At 41.0% G+C, this 18,545-nt stretch overlaps 1 protein-coding gene across 1 annotated transcript in view; it reads left to right on the top strand.

Annotated features, from left to right (window-relative positions):
* Positions 1–3,927, top strand: part of LOC130833953 (signal-regulatory protein beta-1-like) — a 52,178-nt gene extending 48,251 nt beyond the window's left edge. Inside the window, exon 10 of the mRNA XM_057704071.1 lies at positions 3,827–3,927. Coding sequence (XP_057560054.1) covers positions 3,827–3,927 — 101 coding nt within the window. The remainder of the gene's footprint in view (positions 1–3,826) is intronic.
* Positions 3,928–18,545: the final 14,618 nt, after the last annotated feature.

Genomic DNA, 18,545 nt, shown 5'->3' with positions numbered 1-18,545 from the left:
TTTTGTGCACCAAAATTGTTTTTAATTCATCTGTTAAGTTCCTGGCAAAATTTTTCCATGACACCACCCGAGCCTTGAGAATCTTTTTTTTTTTTTTTGAAAAAGAATTTGAATTGTTTAAGACTACTCAGATTATTCATTTCATATTGTATGAGCTGTGATAGGTTGTGATATTTGAGATATTTTTTCCATTGTCTCTAAGTTGTCAAATTTCTGCCTGTACAGTTGTTCATACCATTCCCTTATTATCCTTTTGATGTCTGCAGGGTCTGTAATGATGTCCTCTGTTTCATTTCTGATACTGGAAATATGTCATTCCTCCTTTTTTCTTTGTCAGTTGTACTAGAAAATTTTCAAATTTAGTGGTCTTTTAAAAGAACCCACTCTTTCTGTTTCAGTTTTTTTCTCTACTCTTTCTGTTTATAATTTCACGGATTTTTCTCCTTTATTATTTCCTTCCCTCTGCTTGCTTTGGGTTTATTTTGCTCCTCCTTTTCTCAATTCTTGGGGCAGGAACTTCGATTATTGATTTAGGCTTTTTCTTTTTTCTAGTGCCACACTTGGGTCTCCTGCGCTTGGGCAATTAGGAGAGTGGACCTGGGTGCCTGACTGCTGCGTTCTTTCTCCAGTACTCAGGTCTCTAGCTAGTCTGCCTTCTCTTCCACCTCAGAGTCCTGCTATGTTTGTCCTTTGTGTTATTTCTAGGGTTCACGTTGTGCTGAACATTGTAAGTGGGAGAGAAGATTTCATGCCATCTTGTCTGGAGAGGCTCAGAAATACTTTGTAATCTTCCATCTCCTGCTGGGGCTCAGGCCATGGCTGTTATGTCTGGGCGCTGCAGGGTGCCTGACCCAGCATGCCTGCTGCTGTACAATGGCTGAAAATGTTTCCAGAGGCATCTAGGCTGTGGCATTGAGCAAAGTGTAAGGCGACCTATGTGACCCTGCTGCCTGGTGTGTCGGAGGGCTCTAGCCACCTCAGTCCTGGGTCCAGTTGATCTGGTGTGAGGATGTATATCAGACTACTTTTTTTTTTAATGATACTGGGGTATTTTACCATACTTATAATCTAGTGGACCTCTTTTCTCTACGTATGGCATAATCCAATATGTTAACAGAGTTTTTGGTTGGTAGGTTGGTTTTTCTTTTTTCCCCCAAGGAGTGTTTTTGAGTTTTCTTTTCTTTTCATTTTTTTAAGCTCTTTATTGGAATATAATTGCTTTACAATCTTGTACCAGTTTTTGAGGTACACTAAAGTGAATCAGCTGTATTTATACCTATATCCCCATATCCCCTCCCTCCTGAGACTCCCTCCCACTCTCCCTGTCCTGGCCCTCTAAGGCATCTCCCATCATCAAGTTGATCTCCCTTTGTTATATAGCAACTTCCCACTAGCTATCTATTTTACAGTTGGTAGTGTATCTATGTCTATGCTACTCTCTCACTTCATCCCAGCTTCCCCTTCGCCCCACCCCCCAACCCTGTGTCCTCCAGTTCATTCTCTGTATCTGGATCCTTATTCTTACCCTGTAACTGGGCCCATCAGTACCATTTTTGTAGATTCCGTATATATGAGTTAGCATACGCTATTTGTTTTCCTCTTTCTGGCTTACTTCACTCAGTATGACAGACTCTAGATCTATCCACCTCATCACATATAGTTCAGTTTCATTCCTTTTTGTGGCTGAGTAATATTACATTGTATATATGTGCCACATCTTTATCCATCAATCTGCTGATGGTTCTTTAGTTTGCTTCCGTGTCCTGGCTATTGTAAATAGTGCTGCAATGAACATTCTGGTCCATGTTTCTTTTTGGATTATGGTTTTCTCTGGGTATATGCCCAGGAGTGGGATTACTGGGTCATATGGTAGAGCTATTTTTAGTTTTCTAAGGTACCTGCAAACTGTTTTCCATAGTGGCTGTACCAACTTACATTCCCACCAACAGTGCAGGAGGGATCCCTATTCTCCACACCCTCTCTAACCTTAGCTTTTTCTAGATTTTTTGATGATGGCCATTCTGACCGGTGTGAGGTGATACCTCATTGTGGCTTTGACTTGCATTTCTCTGATGATTAGTGATGTTGAGCACCTTTTCATGTGGTTGTTAGCCATCTGTATGTCTTCTTTGGAGAACTGTCTATTTAGGTGTTCTGCCCATTTGTGGATTGGGTTATTTGCTTTTTTGGTATTAAGCTGCATGAGCTGTTTGTATATTTGGAGATTAATCCTTTATCCGTTGCTTCATTGGCAAGTATTTTCTCCCATTCTGAGGGTTGTCTTCTTCTCTTGTTTATGGTTTCTTTGGCTGTGCAAAATCTTTTAAGTCTCATGAGGTCCCATTTGTTTATTGTTGATTTTATTTCTGTTATTCTAGCAGGTGGGTCAAAAAGGATCTTGCTTTGATATATGTCATAAAGTGTTCTGCCTATGTTTCCCTCTAGAAGTTTTATTGTGTCTGGCCTTGCATTTAGGTCTTTAATCCGTTTTGAGTTTATTTTTGCATATGGTGTTAGGAAGTGTCCTAATTTCATTCTATTACATGTAGCTGTCCAATGTTCCCAGCACCGCTTATTGAACAGGCTGTCATTTTTCCATTGTATATTCTTGCCTCCTTTGTCAAAGATAAGGTGTCCATATATGCTTGGGTTTACCTCTGGGTTCTCTATTCTGTTCCATTGATCTTCCTTTGTATTTTTGTGCCAGTAGGTAGGTTGGTTTTGTTAGTGGGAGAAAGGTTCTGAGTCCTCTAATTTTTGGGTTCTCCTTTGTATTTCAGGAACCTAAATCCCTTCCCCCTGCGTTTTTCTTTTTCCCTTCACCACTTAATTGCCAAACGGCATTTCTTCCCTCTTTCTGCCTCTTCTAACAAGAAGTTTTGCTGTGTAAATTGTGCCTGTCCATTTATTCACATCTGTCCTCCATAATTAGGTTCGTATACTCATTGTAAATAATTACCATGTTTAGTGATTTAATAAAAGACACATGCATTATCATACAGTTGGAGAGGTCAGAGGTCTACAATGGGTGGCTGGGCTGTGTTCCTCCTGCAGGTTCTGGAGGGGAATCCATTTCCTTGCCTTTTCCAGCTCCCAGAGGTGTCCACACTGCTTGACAGAGGGCCCTGCATTTCTCTGACCTCTGCTTCTAATGTCACTCTCCTTCTCCTACTGCCCTGCCATCATCTTTTACTTATAAGAATCTTTGTGATTTCATGGGCTCTGCTTGGAAAATCCAAGATAAGGTGCCATCTCAAGATGCTTAACTTGATCACTACTGATCACCCCTTTTGACATGTGTGGTAATACATGCACAGATCTGAGGATTCTGTGCTTATGCTTTTAAGTCAAGTGTACATTGAAAGCCCTTCCTATTGCCCTGCGCACTGCACTGCAGGACACTTTTCCAATATTTTCAAAGCTTAGGGAAATGTAACACTGGTGGTGGTATTTACAAATAACTCTAGATGCCTGTCTTATCTGCCTTGTCTCTTTCTCCTGCAATTTCCTGGTGGCTGGTTGAGGATGGGATTGCAGCCTAGTGAGAGATTATTCACTAGGATTTGCTGACTATTACCTGTCTCAGAATTATTTTTACCTCTGGCATTTTTACAGGACAAGGCAGGCCCAGAATAGAGTGAGTGAGAATGAATGACCTTTATACCCTGATTTCTCCCTCTAGCTTGAGCCCAGGACAGGATGTAGCTCAAAGCCTCATATTGCTGCAGGCCCAGATGGCCTCAGATGAAGTAAGTGGAGGCCCGTGGGACTGGCTCCTGTGTGATCACTCTAATGATGTCTCCTGTCTCTTGATTTCCAGGCACAGAACTGTCTTCTCCTCTCCTGGCAGCTCTCCTCCTAGGCCCCAAGGTTGTGCTGCTGGTCGGTGTCTCTGTCATCTGTGTCCACAGGAAGCATTGGGCCTGACTGTAAGATATGTGGGAGGGAGGGCAGGACAAGATCTGTCCTAGAAGACACAGGTCAGTAGGGAGGCCAACCAACAGGCCCCACAGGGTCAGGGCCCACGTGGAGTTAAGAGAAGGGAACACACTTCCCTCAATAACCTCTAAGAGGTTCTCAACTCCCAGGAGAAATGTGAGGTCCTATAGGAGGTGGGCTGCATCAGGGGTTTTCAAAGGTTGTCTTTTCAGGTTTCTGTGGAGGAAGTGGGCAGAGAGTGCTGAATGAGGAGCACCTGAGTAGGTGGAGACTGTTTCTAGATCACTTGAACTGTGGGGCTCCTTGAGGCAAAAAGAATCCACAATTCAGTGTAAAGTTGAGACGTCCTGGATTGGCTGTTCTGAGGGAGTTTCCTGCTCTGACCCTCCGTGTGCCAGAGTGGAAGGGCTGGGGAAGGGGCATCAGGACCTGGGGAGGACGCTGAGGGGACAGAGGAGAGAGTCCTATCCCAGGGGCTGCCTATCATTTCAGGGCAGGCATCCCAGGAGGAGAACCCCTGGGTATGTGGGAGGCATGCAGGGAACAATTCCTGAGTGGTGAGCAGATAATGACATATGAACATGTTTCCCACAGGTCCTTCCTTCCTCCCTGCCAGGTGCCACCATAGTCTCTGCTGCCTCCTTCCCTCCCTGAGGGGCCCAGCCTAGGAGAAGGACCCAGCTGGGGGCTTCCACAACTCTGCTCCCAAACCCTCCCCTCCCCTCCATGGAGACATATCCGCTGCTCCTGAGCTGCTTCTTCTAGTCCTTGGAGGCCCCTGATTTGGGTCTTCACTTGTGGCCCTGGGCAGGGAAGTGGGAAGTAGCTCTGGACAGTGACTCACGACATCCCCCTGGAATGTGAGAAATAAGTCAAATCAACACGTCAGGATGTCACTCATCATCACCTTGGACCTGGCCATGAACCACACACACATGTCCCTATGCTAAGGAGTTAGTGTCTTCTGGATTCCTGCATTCACTTACTCCCCACCCCCCTTTGAGGTTCTCTATTTCTTCTTTAGTACAAATGATTCCCCAATTTTGTTTTAAAAAAATTATTCTCCTCCCTCATTGTCTAAATAGCCTGCTTGTTAAACCGAGAAATTAGTTTGAAATTAGAGCTGTCAAACCCATCTCTCTGTGATGGGAAGGGGTGTTTTTCTATCAGCTTGTATCCTTCCTAACCTTGCTGCTCACGGTAAACATACCATGTCCAGAAGCCTGGAGTCATCCTTGATTCCTCTTTCTGTTATAGCCCATATTCAATTCTGCCTTCAAAGTGGTTATGTCCAGTGGTGAGGTGGTAAATCTTTAACAATTGATTCTCCAAAAGAAAAAAAAAAAAGAAAGAAAGAAAGAAAGAGAGAAAGAAAAGCCTGACAATTTCTTGGTGTAAATACTCCCAAAGTAGTCACTTTCAAGTTACCCACATTTAAACAGCTAGCTTTCAAAATTCCTGAAAATGTAAATCCTGGTTCTCATGAGCTGGTCCAAGCCTCCTCCAGCACACCACTGGGTTGTATCCATAATCTACACATTCTCACACCCACTTCTACTGCCTGGTCCCAGCCACCATCATCTCTTTCTGCACCATTGCTATGATCTCTGACTGGCTTTCCTTTTTCAGCCTCAGTGATTGTTTGCTAATATAAGTCAAATCCTATCACTCTTCTGCTTCCTCTCCCCACGTGTCTGCATGGTTAACTCTCTCTTCTTTCCAGCATCTGCTCAGATGTGACTTTATCAAAGGCACCGTTCATACACCATCCTGTATAAAATATCAATTCCTCTCTCACCCTGGCATTCCATGACCTCTTAACGTGCTTAATTTGTTTCCTGAGCACTTATTACCACCTGACATAGGCAGTTCTCGCTATGTATTGTAGAGAAAGACAAAAAAAAACTTACTGTGTACACTGAATCATGGACGGTAATCAATGGGAGAAATAATGTTTGTTCTGTGATCTTTAAAATTTGCTTTCAAAACATTAGAAACTCTCTTACTGTCCGCTTCAAATTTATAGAGAAAAAATAGCAAAGCTAATAACATGTGGTTTGACAAATTAGAAAGACTGAGAGTTAAAGCAATTTATTTCTTTATAAAAAGTTATCAGAAGTGTTTGAACAGTGCTGGCCTTCTTCTTGTGTAATTTACAATATAAGAGCATCTTTTTCACAACGTTGTGAATTATCATGCTCCTTGCTAAGTTTGGGTCAGTTTCTGACATTTTATGCCTTATACCCTCAATGTTGTAAAATCTTTACAAAACTTCCTTTAATTAGAAGTAGTTTCTGCTGTCACTTCCTCTGGGACATTGTCACCCTTTTTCCCACCACCACTTTCCTCACTTATGTGGTAAGTTTGCCTTCACGAAGTTCTTCTGACTGCCTATCTGGAATCTTTCTAACAGTATCAAGTTACTACTGCCATGGTCAGCGATTGCTTCTGTACACCATTTATATTCAGTTTGAATATAACCTCTGACATCATTCATGTTTTGCCTCTCCATTGCACTTTCATCTTTGCTGCTGGTTCTCTTTCATAATGATTCATTTTGTAAATGTCATGTGGGTTCATCACTAGGAGAAAGGTGACAATACAACTACATATTTTGCTGTCTGTGCCTAAACTGAGTAACAGAGTCACAATGACCAATCACTTTCAAAGAACTGATATGATTGGTTGGTGATCAGGATAAGCATCTGCTAGTATATCATGATTTGTGGACTGAAGTAGACTTCGCAGCAAAGTTGTACTTCATGCAATTGTTCACAGTGGTAAATTTCCTGTGGCAACTGAAGTCTGAACTGTGTGTTGGGGCACTGATGTTATTTAACTAAACTGAAATTCACGCACCAGGGAAAGTGAACCCTGATATGTGTGCTGTCCCTTCCTCAAACAGGAGGTCAGTTCTATGAGAAGGAACTCTGAATCCTCAGTTGCCGGAACAGTGACTGCCGCATACTAGGCCATTACCATTTATTTTAATAAGTGATTGAATTAGTTTTTACTAGATGCTGGATTTCAAAAGAAAAAGTATCTAATTCAATCACCTGACTTGTGTTTTAAAGTCCTTTCATTAAAGGCTAATCTCCCTTCTTTGTACATTGAAATCCTCTCAAAAATTCACTATCCTTCAGAAAGCAAGGAAGTGAAAAACCAAAGAAAATAAAACAGAAGAAAGGAAAAACTGACATGGATTAGAGTTTGTCAAAAGGCCTGAAAAGCATCTGAAGAAGGTGCCAATGGACAAAGCTGAAACAATTTGAGCAACAAATAAAGTATTGGAAATATACATATTATGAATGATGCTGTCCCCTCAAAATTCACATTTTAGAATGCAAATGCCCAAGGTGACCATGTCAGAAGTTGCAGCATTTGGAATGTGATTACTTCACAAGAGCACTTCCTTCATGAATTGGATTTGTACCCTTGTAAAAAGGACCCCCAACATCTCCCTAGCCCCTTCTGCCTTGTGAGGATACAATGAGAAATCTGCAATCCGGAAGAGGGCCCTCACCCATTCAGACGGCCACTCTGATTGCGAAATTCAAGCTTCCAGAACTGTGAGCAATATATGTCTGTTGTAAGCCATCCAGGCTGTGATATTTTGTTATAGGCCCAAATAGACTAAGATTATAACCCAACATATAACATAAATACCTGTGAGTCCATAGTGATATAAATAAGTAATTGAATGCATTAATAACTGGAGGAGAATTTTACAAAACCTTCTATGTGGGAAATTTCCAAATTATTTATGTAGATACATCACTCTAAAGAAGGGGAAACCCAGTTCTTCACTCCTGAAATATGAGGTACACATGGTGAATCTCTTCCAAGATGGCAGAATTGAAGGACGAAAAATGGGTAACTAAACAGTTGGGGAAACTGACACATACAAGTGAGCAAGGTAATTAACATTTCATCAACAATCATAAATCAACATCAATAGGCATAAATCATGCAGATTTGATGGAAATGGCGCTTTTCTTCTCAATCTTCTTCCCGCAAACCCATAACCCTATTTTGACTATGCAAAAAGCATCAGACAATTGTAATAGAGGGACATCCTGCAATACATCTGAGCAATATTCATCAGATTTCTCAAAATCATCAAAGGAAAGTCAGAGAAGCTGTCACAGCTGAGAGGAGCCTAAGGAGACACGACAAGTAAATGTGTGTGGTGTCCTGAATGGGATCGTGGAACAAACGAAAACTTTATGCAGAACATAAGGAAGCCTCTTATGGACTGAACGTTTGTGTCCCTCCAAAGTTCGTATGTTCCAATCTAATCCCTGACGTGATGGGATTTGCAGGTGGGCCTTTGGGAAGGAATTAGGTCATGAGGATGGAGCCCTTTCCCAGAAGGTCACATGGTTGGAATCATGCAGCATGTCCATGCTTCCTTTCAGTTATTAATAAGCATAGAAGATACCTCCACATCTTGTCAGGGCTTGAGAGCTTATTTCATTTTAGTTCTGAATAATATTTGATTATCTGGATTTACCAATTTCCTTACCAATTCACCTACCAGAGGTCATCTTGGTTGCTTCCAAATTATTGCAAATATGAATAAAGCTGCTATGAACTTCAGGGAGACTCTTTCAAGCTTCTCTCCCAGCTTCTAGTAACCTCAAACATTCCTTGGATTGTAGATGGCATTCCCCCTGTGTCTTCATATCATCTTATATCTGTGAATGACAGCTCAGCTAAGCTGGGCCTGAACTCCTGATTCACAGAAGCTATGAAATAAACAACCTGTCACTTTTAATGCCATTATGTTTGTGGTAATATGTTATTCATCAATAGAAAACAAATAAACTAAGACTGAGAAATCCTTCAAGAGAAAGTTCTTCATAGGTTTGTAGAACTCACCTTGCAAACACTGTGTGTACTTTTTTTTATTTTTTTGGGGGTACACCAAGTTCAATCATCTGTTTTATATACATATCCCCATATTCCCTCCCTTCCTTGACTCCCCCCGCCTCGACTCCCCCCCACCCTCCCCACCCCAGTCCTCTAAGGCATCTTCCATCCTCGAGTTGGACTTCCTTTGTTATACAACTTCCCACTGACTATCTGTTTTACAGTTGGTAGTATATATATGTCTGTGCTACTCTCTTGCTTCATCTCAGCTTCCCCGTCACCCCCTGCCCCTCCCAAACCTCGAGTTCTCCAGTCCATTCTCTGTATCTGCATCCTTGATCTTGTCACTGAGTTCATCAGTACCATTTTTAGATTCCGTATATGTGAGTTAGCATACAATATTTGTCTTTCTCTTTCTGACTGACTTCACTCTGTATGACAGACTGTAGATCTATCCACCTCATTTCATATAACCCCATCTCATCCCTTTTTATAGCTGAGTAATATTCCATTGTATATATATGCCACATCTTCTTTATCCATTCATCTGTTGATGGGCATTTCGGTTGCTTCCATGTCCTGGCTATTGTAAATAGTGTTGCAATAAACATTATGGTACAAGTTTCTTTTGGGATTATGGTTTTCTTTGGGTATATGCCCAGGAGTGGGATTACTGGATCATATGGTAGTTCTATTTGTAGTTTTTTAAGGAACCTCCAAATTGTTTTCCACAGTGGCTGGACCAACTTACAGTCCCACCAACAGTGCAGGAGAGTTCCCTTTTCTCCACACCCTCTCCAACATTTGTGGTTTCCAGATTTTGTGATGATGGCCATTCTGATGGGTGTGAGGTGATACCTCATTGTGGCTTTGACTTGCATTTCTCTGATGATGAGTGAGGTTGAACATCTTTTCATGTGTTTGTTGGCCATCTGTATGTCTTCTTTGGAGAAATGTCTATTTAGGTCTTCTGCCCATTTGTGGATTGGGTTATTTGCTTTTTTGGTATTGAGCTTCATGAGCTGCTTGTATATCTTGGAGGTTAATCCTTTGTCCGTGGTTTCATAGGCAATTATTTTTTCCCATTCTGAGGGTTGCCTTTTAGTCTTGTTTATGGTTTCTTTCACTGTGCAAAAGCTTTTAAGTTTCATGAGGTCCCATTTGTTTATTCTTGATTTGATTTCCATGATTCTAGGAGGTGGGTCAAAAAGGATGTTGCTTTGATGGATGTCATAGAGTGTTCTGCCTATGTTTTCCTCTAGGAGTTTTCTAGTGTCTGGCCTTGCATGTAGGTCTTTAATCCATTTGGAGTTTATTTTTGTGTATGGTGTTAGGAAGTGTTCTAATTTCATTCTTTTACATATTGCTGTCCAATTTTCCCAGCACCACGTATTGAAGAGGCTGTCTTTTTTCCATTGTATATTCGTGCCTCCTTTGTCAAAGATAAGGTGCCCATATGTGTTTGGGCTTACTTCTGAGTTCTCTATTCTATTCCATTGATCATCCTTTCTATTTTGGTGCCAGTACCATACTGTCTTGATCACTCTGGCCTTGTAGTATAGTTTGAAGTCAGGAAGCCTGATTCCACCAACTCCATTTTTCCTTCTCAAGATTGCTTTGGCTATTCGGGGTCTTTTGCGTTTCCATACAAATCATAAGTTTTCTTGTTCTAGTTCTGTGAAAAATGCCATTGGTAATTTGATTGGGATTGCATTGAATCTGTAAATTGCTTTGGGTAGTACAGTCATTTTCACGATGTTGATTCTTCCAATCCAGGAACATGGTATGTCCCTCCATCTGTTTGTGTCGTCTTTGATTTCTTTCAGCAATGTCTTAAAGTTTTCTGCATACAGATCTTTTGCCTCCTCAGGCAGGTTTATTCCTAGGTATTTTATTCTTTTGGTTGCAATGGTGAATGGGAGAGTTTCCTTAATTTCTCTTTCTGCTCATCCGTTGTGAGTGGATAGGAATGCAAGAGATTTCTGTGCATTAATTTTGTATCCTGCTTCTTTACTAAACTCATCAATTAGTGCTAGCAGTTTTCTGGTAGAGTCTTTAGGGTTTTCTATATATAATAATATGTCATCTGCAAAGAGTGACACTTTTACTTCTTCTTTTCCAATTTGGATTCCTTTTCTTTCTTTTTCTTCTCTGATTGCTGTGGCTAAAACTTCCAAAACTATGTTGCATAATAATGTTGAGAGTGGACACCCTTGTCTTGTTCCTGTTCTTAGAGGGAATTCTTCCAGTTTTTCCCCATTGAGAACGATGTTGGCTTTTGGTTTTGCATATATGGCTTTTATTATGTTGAGGTAATTTCCTTCTATGCCCATTTTCTGGAGAGCTTTTATCATAAATGGATGTTGAACTTTGTCAAAAGCTTTTTCTGCATCTATTGAGATGATCATATGGTTTTTATCCTTCAATTTGTTGATATGATGTATCACATTGATTGATTTGCATATATTGAAGAATTCTTGCATCCCAGGGATAAACCCCACTTGATCATGGTGTATGATTTTTTTAATGTGCTGTTGCAGTCTGTTAGCTAGCATTTTGTTGAGGATTTTTGCCTCTATATTCATCAGTGATATTGGTCTGTAGTTTTCTTTTTTTGTGACATCTTTGCCTGGTTTTGGTATCAGGGTGATGGTAGCCTCATAGAATGAGTTTGGGAGTGTTCTGCCTTCTGCAATATTTTGGAAGAGTTTGAGGAGGATAGGTGTTAGCTCTTCTCGAAATGTTTGATAGAATTCGCCCGTGAACCCATCTGGTCCTGGGCTTTTGTGTGTTGGGAGATTTTTAATCACTGCCTCAATTTCCGTACTTGTGATTGGTCTGTTCATGGTTTCTATTTCTTCCTGGTTCAGTCTTGGAAGATTGTATTTTTCTAAGAATGTATCCATTTCTTCCAGGTTATCCAATTGATTGGCATAGAGTTGCTTGTAGTAGTCTCTCATGATGTTTTGTATTTCTGAGGTGTCCGTTGTGACTTCTCCTTTTTCATTTCTAATTCTGTTGATTTGCATCTTCTCCCTTTTTTTCTTGATGAGTCTGGCTAATGGTTTATCAATTTTGTTAATCTTCTCAAAGAACCAGCTTTTAGTTTTATTTATTTTTCTTATGGTTTCCTTCTTTCTTTTTCATTTATTTCTGCTCTGATCTTTATGATTTCTTTCCTTCTGCTCCCTTTGGGGTTTCTTTGTTCTTCTTTCTCTAGTTGTTTGAGGTGTAAGGTTAGGTTGTTTATTCGATCATTTTCTTGTTTCTTAAGGTAGGATTGTATTGCTATAAACTTCCCTCTTAGAACTGCTTTTGCTATGTCCCATAGGTTTTGGGTTGTTGTGTTTTCATTGTCATTTGTTTCTAGATATTTTTTGGTTTCCTCTTTGATTTCTTAAGTGATTCCTTGGTTTTTTAAGAGTGAATTGTTTAGCCTCCATGTGTTTGTATTTTTTGCAGTTTTTTTCCTGTAATTGATATCTAGTCTCATGGCGTTGTGGTCTGAGAAGATGCTTGATATGATTTCCATTTTCTTGATTTTGCTGAGGTTTGATTTGTGACCCAAGTTGTGATCTATCCTGGAAAATGTTCCGTGTGCACTTGAGAAGAAAGTGTAGTCTGTCGTTTTTGGATGGAATGTCCTATAAATATCAATGAAGTCGAGATGGTCTAATGTGTCATTTAAAGCTTGTGTGTCTTTATTGATTTTCTGTTTGGATGATCTGTCCATTGATGTAAGTGGGGTGTTCAAGACTCCCACTATTATTGTGTTACTGTCGATGTCCCATTTTATAGCTGTTAGCATTTGTCTTATGTATTGAGGTGCTCCTATATTGGGGGCATAGATATTTACCATTGTGATGTGTTCTTCTTGAATGGATCCTTTGATCATTATGTAGTATCCTTCCTTGTCTCTTGTAATAGTCTTTACTTTCAAGTCTAATTTGTCTGATATGAGTATTGCTACTCCAGCTTTCTTTTGACTTCCATTTGCATGGAATATCTTTTTCCATCCCTTGACTTTCAGTCTATGTGTATCCTTTGGTCTGAGGTGGGTTTCTTGTAGGCAGCATATAGAAGGGTCTTGTTTTTGTATCCATTCAGCCAGTCTGTGTCTTTTGGTTGGAGCATTTAATCCATTGACATTTAAAGTGATTCTTGACATGTGTGTTCCAATGACCATTTTCTGAATTGTTTTGGGTTTGTATTTGTAGGTGTTTTCCTTTTCTTGTGTTTCCTACTTAGAGAAGTTCCTTTAGCACCTGTTGTAAGGCAGGTTTGGTAGTGCTGAATTATCTTAACTTTTACTTGTCTGTAAAGCTTTTGATGTCTCCCTCAAATCTGGATGAGATTCTTGCTGGGTAGAGTATTCTTGGCTGTAGTTTTCTCTCTTTCAGGACTTTCAGTATATCCTGCCATTCCCTTCTGGCCTGCAGAGTTTCTGTAGAAAGGTCAGCTGTTATCCTGATGGGTTTTCCCTTATATGTTGTTTGTTGCTTTTCTCTTGCTGCTTTTAATATTTTTTCTTTGTGTTTAGTTGTTGTTAGTTTGATTAATATGTGTCTTGGTGTATTTCTCCTTGGGTTTATTCTGTATGGGACTCTCTGTGGTTCTTGGACTTGGTGAATTATTTCCTTTCCCATGTTGGGGAAGTTTTCCACTATAACCTCTTCAAATATTTTCTCAGACCCTTTCTTGTTTTCTTCTTCTTCTGGGATGCCTATAATTTGAATGTTGGTATGCTTAATGTTATCACTGAGGTCTCTGAGACTGTTTTCTATTCTTTTTATTCTTTTTACTTTTTCCTGCTCTGTGGCGTTTATTTCCCCCATTCTATCTTCCAACTCACTTATTCTTTCTTCTGCCTCAGTCATTCTGCTGGTTATAGCAGCTAGAGTATTTTTAATTTCAGTTATTTTGTTATCCATTGCTGTTTGTTTTTCTGAGTTCTTATGAACTGTTTCTTGTACTTTCTCTATTATGTTATTGAGATTTTGTACCATTTTTACTATCATTACTCTGAATTCTTTTTCAGGCATTTTTCCTATTTCCTCCTCATTTCTTTGGTCTTGTGGGTTTTTTTCCTGCTCCTTTGCCTGCATGGTGTTTCTTTGTTTCCTCATGGTTGTCCAAACTTTTGGGGTTGCTTGTCCTGGCGATAGAGGTGTCTATAGAAGACTGTCCAAGCCTCAGACTAATGTCCAAGTATTGGATTAAACAAATACTAAGTCTAGGAAACACATACATGTATAAGACACACGGTTACTGAATCCATTAGGACATAACACTCTAGAAAGACCTGTCAGAACCCCCATGTGCTATCAGATATTCAAAGAGAAACCCAACAGAAATTGATAACTGAAACAGAACAAATCAGAGACAAAAGCAAAAGCGAACAAGCAAACAAATAACACCTTACACATACTAACATCAATCCAGGGAGATTTTGTAAGCTAGGATCAAATATAGAAAAGAGCCAGAGTACCACCAGAGAGAATGGAGATTCTCAGAATGTAATTAGACAACTGTACTAAGAACTAAGATAAAGACAAAAGCCTAATATTAAATACCAAGGTGGTGCATCATCTGAAGAATAGAGCAAGGAATCTGAGCAGATCAATAGTGTTGCTTATAAGTATGTTAAGATAAAATAAACTTAAAATGAGTGGAAGAAAGGGGAACAGAAGAGTGTAGTGTGATTGGAAATATGCAAATAAAAAGAAAGGAACAGAAATGTATAAAAGATAGGGATGAAAGGAAAGTATGAGAGCTATATTGTCCGTACTACCCAAAACTTAGCTAGATATAGAAGTATACAAAAAGGCAAAAAAAAAAAAAAAAAAAGAATAAAAAATATCATTAAAAAATTATGTTATAAAACTTGCAGATCCCTTAGGGCTAAGGTTGTATTTCATAAAGAAAAAAAAGAGAGAGAGAAAAAAAAAAAAGGAAAAAAAAATCCAGAACTGATCCCAGAATGGACCAGTTCAATAGAAATTGATACTAATATTTCTGTTTCCTTAGAGTCTCAGCTGTAAGTGTCCTTCTCCTCACCTTGGGTTTTTTTGCATTATTCTGTGACCAGCAGAGGTTCCTTTATTGTTCATCTGTAAGCATCGGTGTGTGGGGAGGGAGAGGGTACAATAGTGGCTCCTTCCCCTGGGAGTGAGTGAGCAGTGGCACACTCTTGTTTCAGTCGGACTTGGAGGTGCCTGTTGCGGAGAGATGCCAGTGGCTCAGGCGTAAACAGAAAGTCTTAGAGTTGGGCCTCTCTCGGGTTTTTGTTGTTGTTGTTGTTGTTTTTTCTTTTCTCGGCAGCCTCCCTGCTGCCAGCGTTCCAAGGGGCTTTAATCCAGCCCCTCCGCTGCCTGAGTGCCTGAGGGTAGTTGTTGTCCCTGAGCGCCTTAGGTGGCCCAGGGGCGTCTCTCCACTGCCTGCTGCAGAGGTGCCGAAAGAGAGAGAGAGGCTATGCATGTGGCTCCTCCCCCCAGCCCATGAGCCTGCAGCCTCCAGCTGCCATCATGGCCGGGCAGCTCTCAGGGGAAGGCACTCCTCATCGTGGACCTCTTCCCTCCTGTCCTCTTGGTCCGTCACCTTACTGGCAACAATGTTTCTCACACTGAACCAGCTCTCCAGTTCCCACACTCCTGCTCCGGGACCCTCTGTTCAGCTGTGGATCGACGTCTCAGTCTGGGAACGCTAAGCTGCGGTGTGGACCCTCCGTATGATTCTCACTCCCTCCCGTCTGCCACAGCTCCACCACTTCACCCTCTTCTAGCCCTCGTAGATGCCTCCCTACCAGTTATGTCGGGCTCCTTGCAGTTCTTTCTGGTGTCCGAGGCCGTCTGCTGGTGTTCAGCTGGTTCTCTGTGGGAATTATTGCATCCTTCAGTGCATTTCCAATGCATCTGTGGAGAGGGATGCATTCCACGTCCCTCTACTTCATCGCCATCTTTTTTCTCCGTACTTTTCACAAACTCAATGACAGTGCTGCTTGTGTAATACCCAAGAGCACATACCAAGAGCAATTAAAGCCTGAGGAGGGAGATTTTGTAGGTAGGGTGGAGCATGGATTCACATGAAGCATTGTGATCGTTAAGATTTTGTCTGACTCTAAGAACCAATTTTCACCCCTCAGGAAAAATATCAAGTTCATGGAGAATGCAAGTCTCAACCTTTATTTGGTGAAGGTGAATGAGTGGGCTTTTATACCACAAAGGAACTTGCAGAAAATGGGAGATGGCTCTTTCTCCAGGTAACTCTCTGAACACAGTGCGTTATGAAGTTTTGAAGACATTGTCCTTAGCTTGGTGCGTTCTCTGATTCCAGAACGTAAATAAAAATCTGACACAAAATTATTTGCCATTGCTTGTTTAATAGAAATGTATTTGTCCTCATTGCAAATATGTTTGTTTAAGTGCCTGCTGTGCTCCAGGACATCCTCACATCCTGAGGCAGAAGGAAGGTGCCATCCTCCTTTCTGTGCATTGGTCTCCTTCTCCTAATCCATATGGCAGCCACATTTATACTTTTAATATTTTGGTGCCAGTACACACAGCTGAAAGGAGCTCTCATGAGACCTCTCTTTGATCTATGCCAGAACCTCAGACCATCTTGGGCCAAGACAAGCAACATGAGCGATGCTGTGACATTTGTTACAGGAGCTTCAGGTGAACAGTTCCATGTGAGCCAAGCTGAGAGCTCTGTGTCAGTCAAGGCTGGAGATGATGTAATGCTGAGCTGCAACATGTCTTCTCTGTCCCCAGAAGGGCCTGTCTAGGGATTCATGGGGACTGGGCCAGAACAAAATTAATTTATGGTCTCAATGGAAGACAATTCCCCCTAGTATTCCAAGGGGAAAACACAATGACCAACCAAACAGATTGATTCCATCTGCATCAAAGGTCTGTCACATGAGATGGTGACAATGCTACTGTGTGAAGTTAATGAAGGGGCATCCTGACATGTCCATATATATGGTCCAGACACTTATGTGTCTATGAATGGTCAAAATAATCTGAGAAACTGCATCCCTTGCCTTGCAGAAGTAAATTTTTAAAGAATCTGCAATATGCACTAAATTATTACCACATACTGGGTACTGTGCCCCTTCATTCAGAAACAACCCCACAGGCTGGCATCCTGCTGATGGCCCTTCTGCTTATTCATTCTGGAATCCTATGTCTAATACTTAGTCAAGCCATGCTGAGAGACTATGCCCTTCTGTGATGGGCCGCTTCACTAGAATCTGAACATAAGCCATTGTGCACTCCCAAGCAAAAACAGTTGAGGTAGGGAAAAGGCAAGAGTGCACTGAAGGGTCCAAAAAGTTGGAAAACTGAACCCTGGACAGCTGACTAGTCATTCTGAGATTTCAGGACAAACCTGGGCTCAGAAACATGCATTGTGTCTATTATGACCTATTTCCTGACCCTGAATATCAGAAACAGATACTTGTAGCTACAGCGTAGCTTCTGATTTCAAGAAAAAAGTCTCCACATGGGTGAAGTTTGTCCCCAAATGCCCAATATCAACTGGGCCAAAATAAAGGAATCCTTAGGCCAGCAGAATCTTGTTCAGCAGGCACAATTCCACGCACCCATTTCCAACTGGAATGTGACCAGGTCCTGGTGGCAGGTACCTGAGGGGTAACCACAATTCAGTCTGGGACCTTGCTTCCCCTCCAGGAAGTCAATGAGTGGCTGTGTCCTCCTACTATGGCCAGGAGCAGCTCTGGGGCATCATGAGACTAGAAAACATGGTCTTGAGTGTCACCCACTTCCAGATCTTGTTTAGAAAATCCCTCCAGGAGGGGTTAATAACTCTCCTGACATGTGACCTTTCCCTGATCTGCTCTGAGAATTGTACTCCAAGCTCTGCTCTTCTTTTATTCTCTGGGGATGACCAGTGCTTCGTTTCCCTTGCCACCCTCTGAACTAATATTGTGAAATACATTGAGATGAGTGTGCTCCTGTGTTTTGAACAAAGACCTCAGAAGGATGAGAATGAAAAGATTAGAGCAGATTAGAGCAGAGATAAATAAACCCCATGAGAATCAATAGGAGGCACTAGGAGAGGAAAGAAGTGCTGGGGGGGTGGAGCTGGGGGGATACATAACATACAGAACACAGTGAACAAAGCAGCACTTGTAGCCCGTCCCTGTTAGTAATTATCTTGAGTGTAAATGGATTCAACTCCTCAATAAATCGACGTAGGTTGACTAAATGGGGAAAAAGCAACCAGGATCCAAGCATATGCTACCTATAAGACACTCACTTTAGATGTATGAACATATAAAGGCTGAAAGTGAAAGAAAGGAAAAGCATGTCCATGCTAATGGTAATCAAAAGATAGCAGGGGTGCTATACAAATAGTAGATAAAATAGAATTTAAGTGAAAAGCTCATACAAGAGACAAATAGGACATTATATAGTGAGGAAAGGATCAGTTCAACCAAAAAATATACCTAATATTTGTACAGCAAATGACAGAGCTCTAAATATAAGAAGCAAACTTTGCCAGAATGGAAGGGAGAACTAGACACAAGAAAATAATAGAAAGAGATTTTAATACCTCACTTTCTATGATAAATGAATAACCTGAATGAATATTAATAAGGATGGAGAGGACTTGAATAACAATGTAGATCAGTTGGACTTAACAGATATGTATAGAACATTCCACCCAATAACAGTAGATTATATACTCTTCTCAAGTGCATGTGGAACATC

Source organism: Hippopotamus amphibius, chromosome 12, assembly GCF_030028045.1.
Source record: "Hippopotamus amphibius kiboko isolate mHipAmp2 chromosome 12, mHipAmp2.hap2, whole genome shotgun sequence".
Classification (NCBI taxonomy): Eukaryota; Metazoa; Chordata; class Mammalia; order Artiodactyla; family Hippopotamidae; genus Hippopotamus; species Hippopotamus amphibius.
Note: the sequence above shows the minus strand (reverse complement) of the source record. Positions and strands in the feature narration are given on the sequence as shown.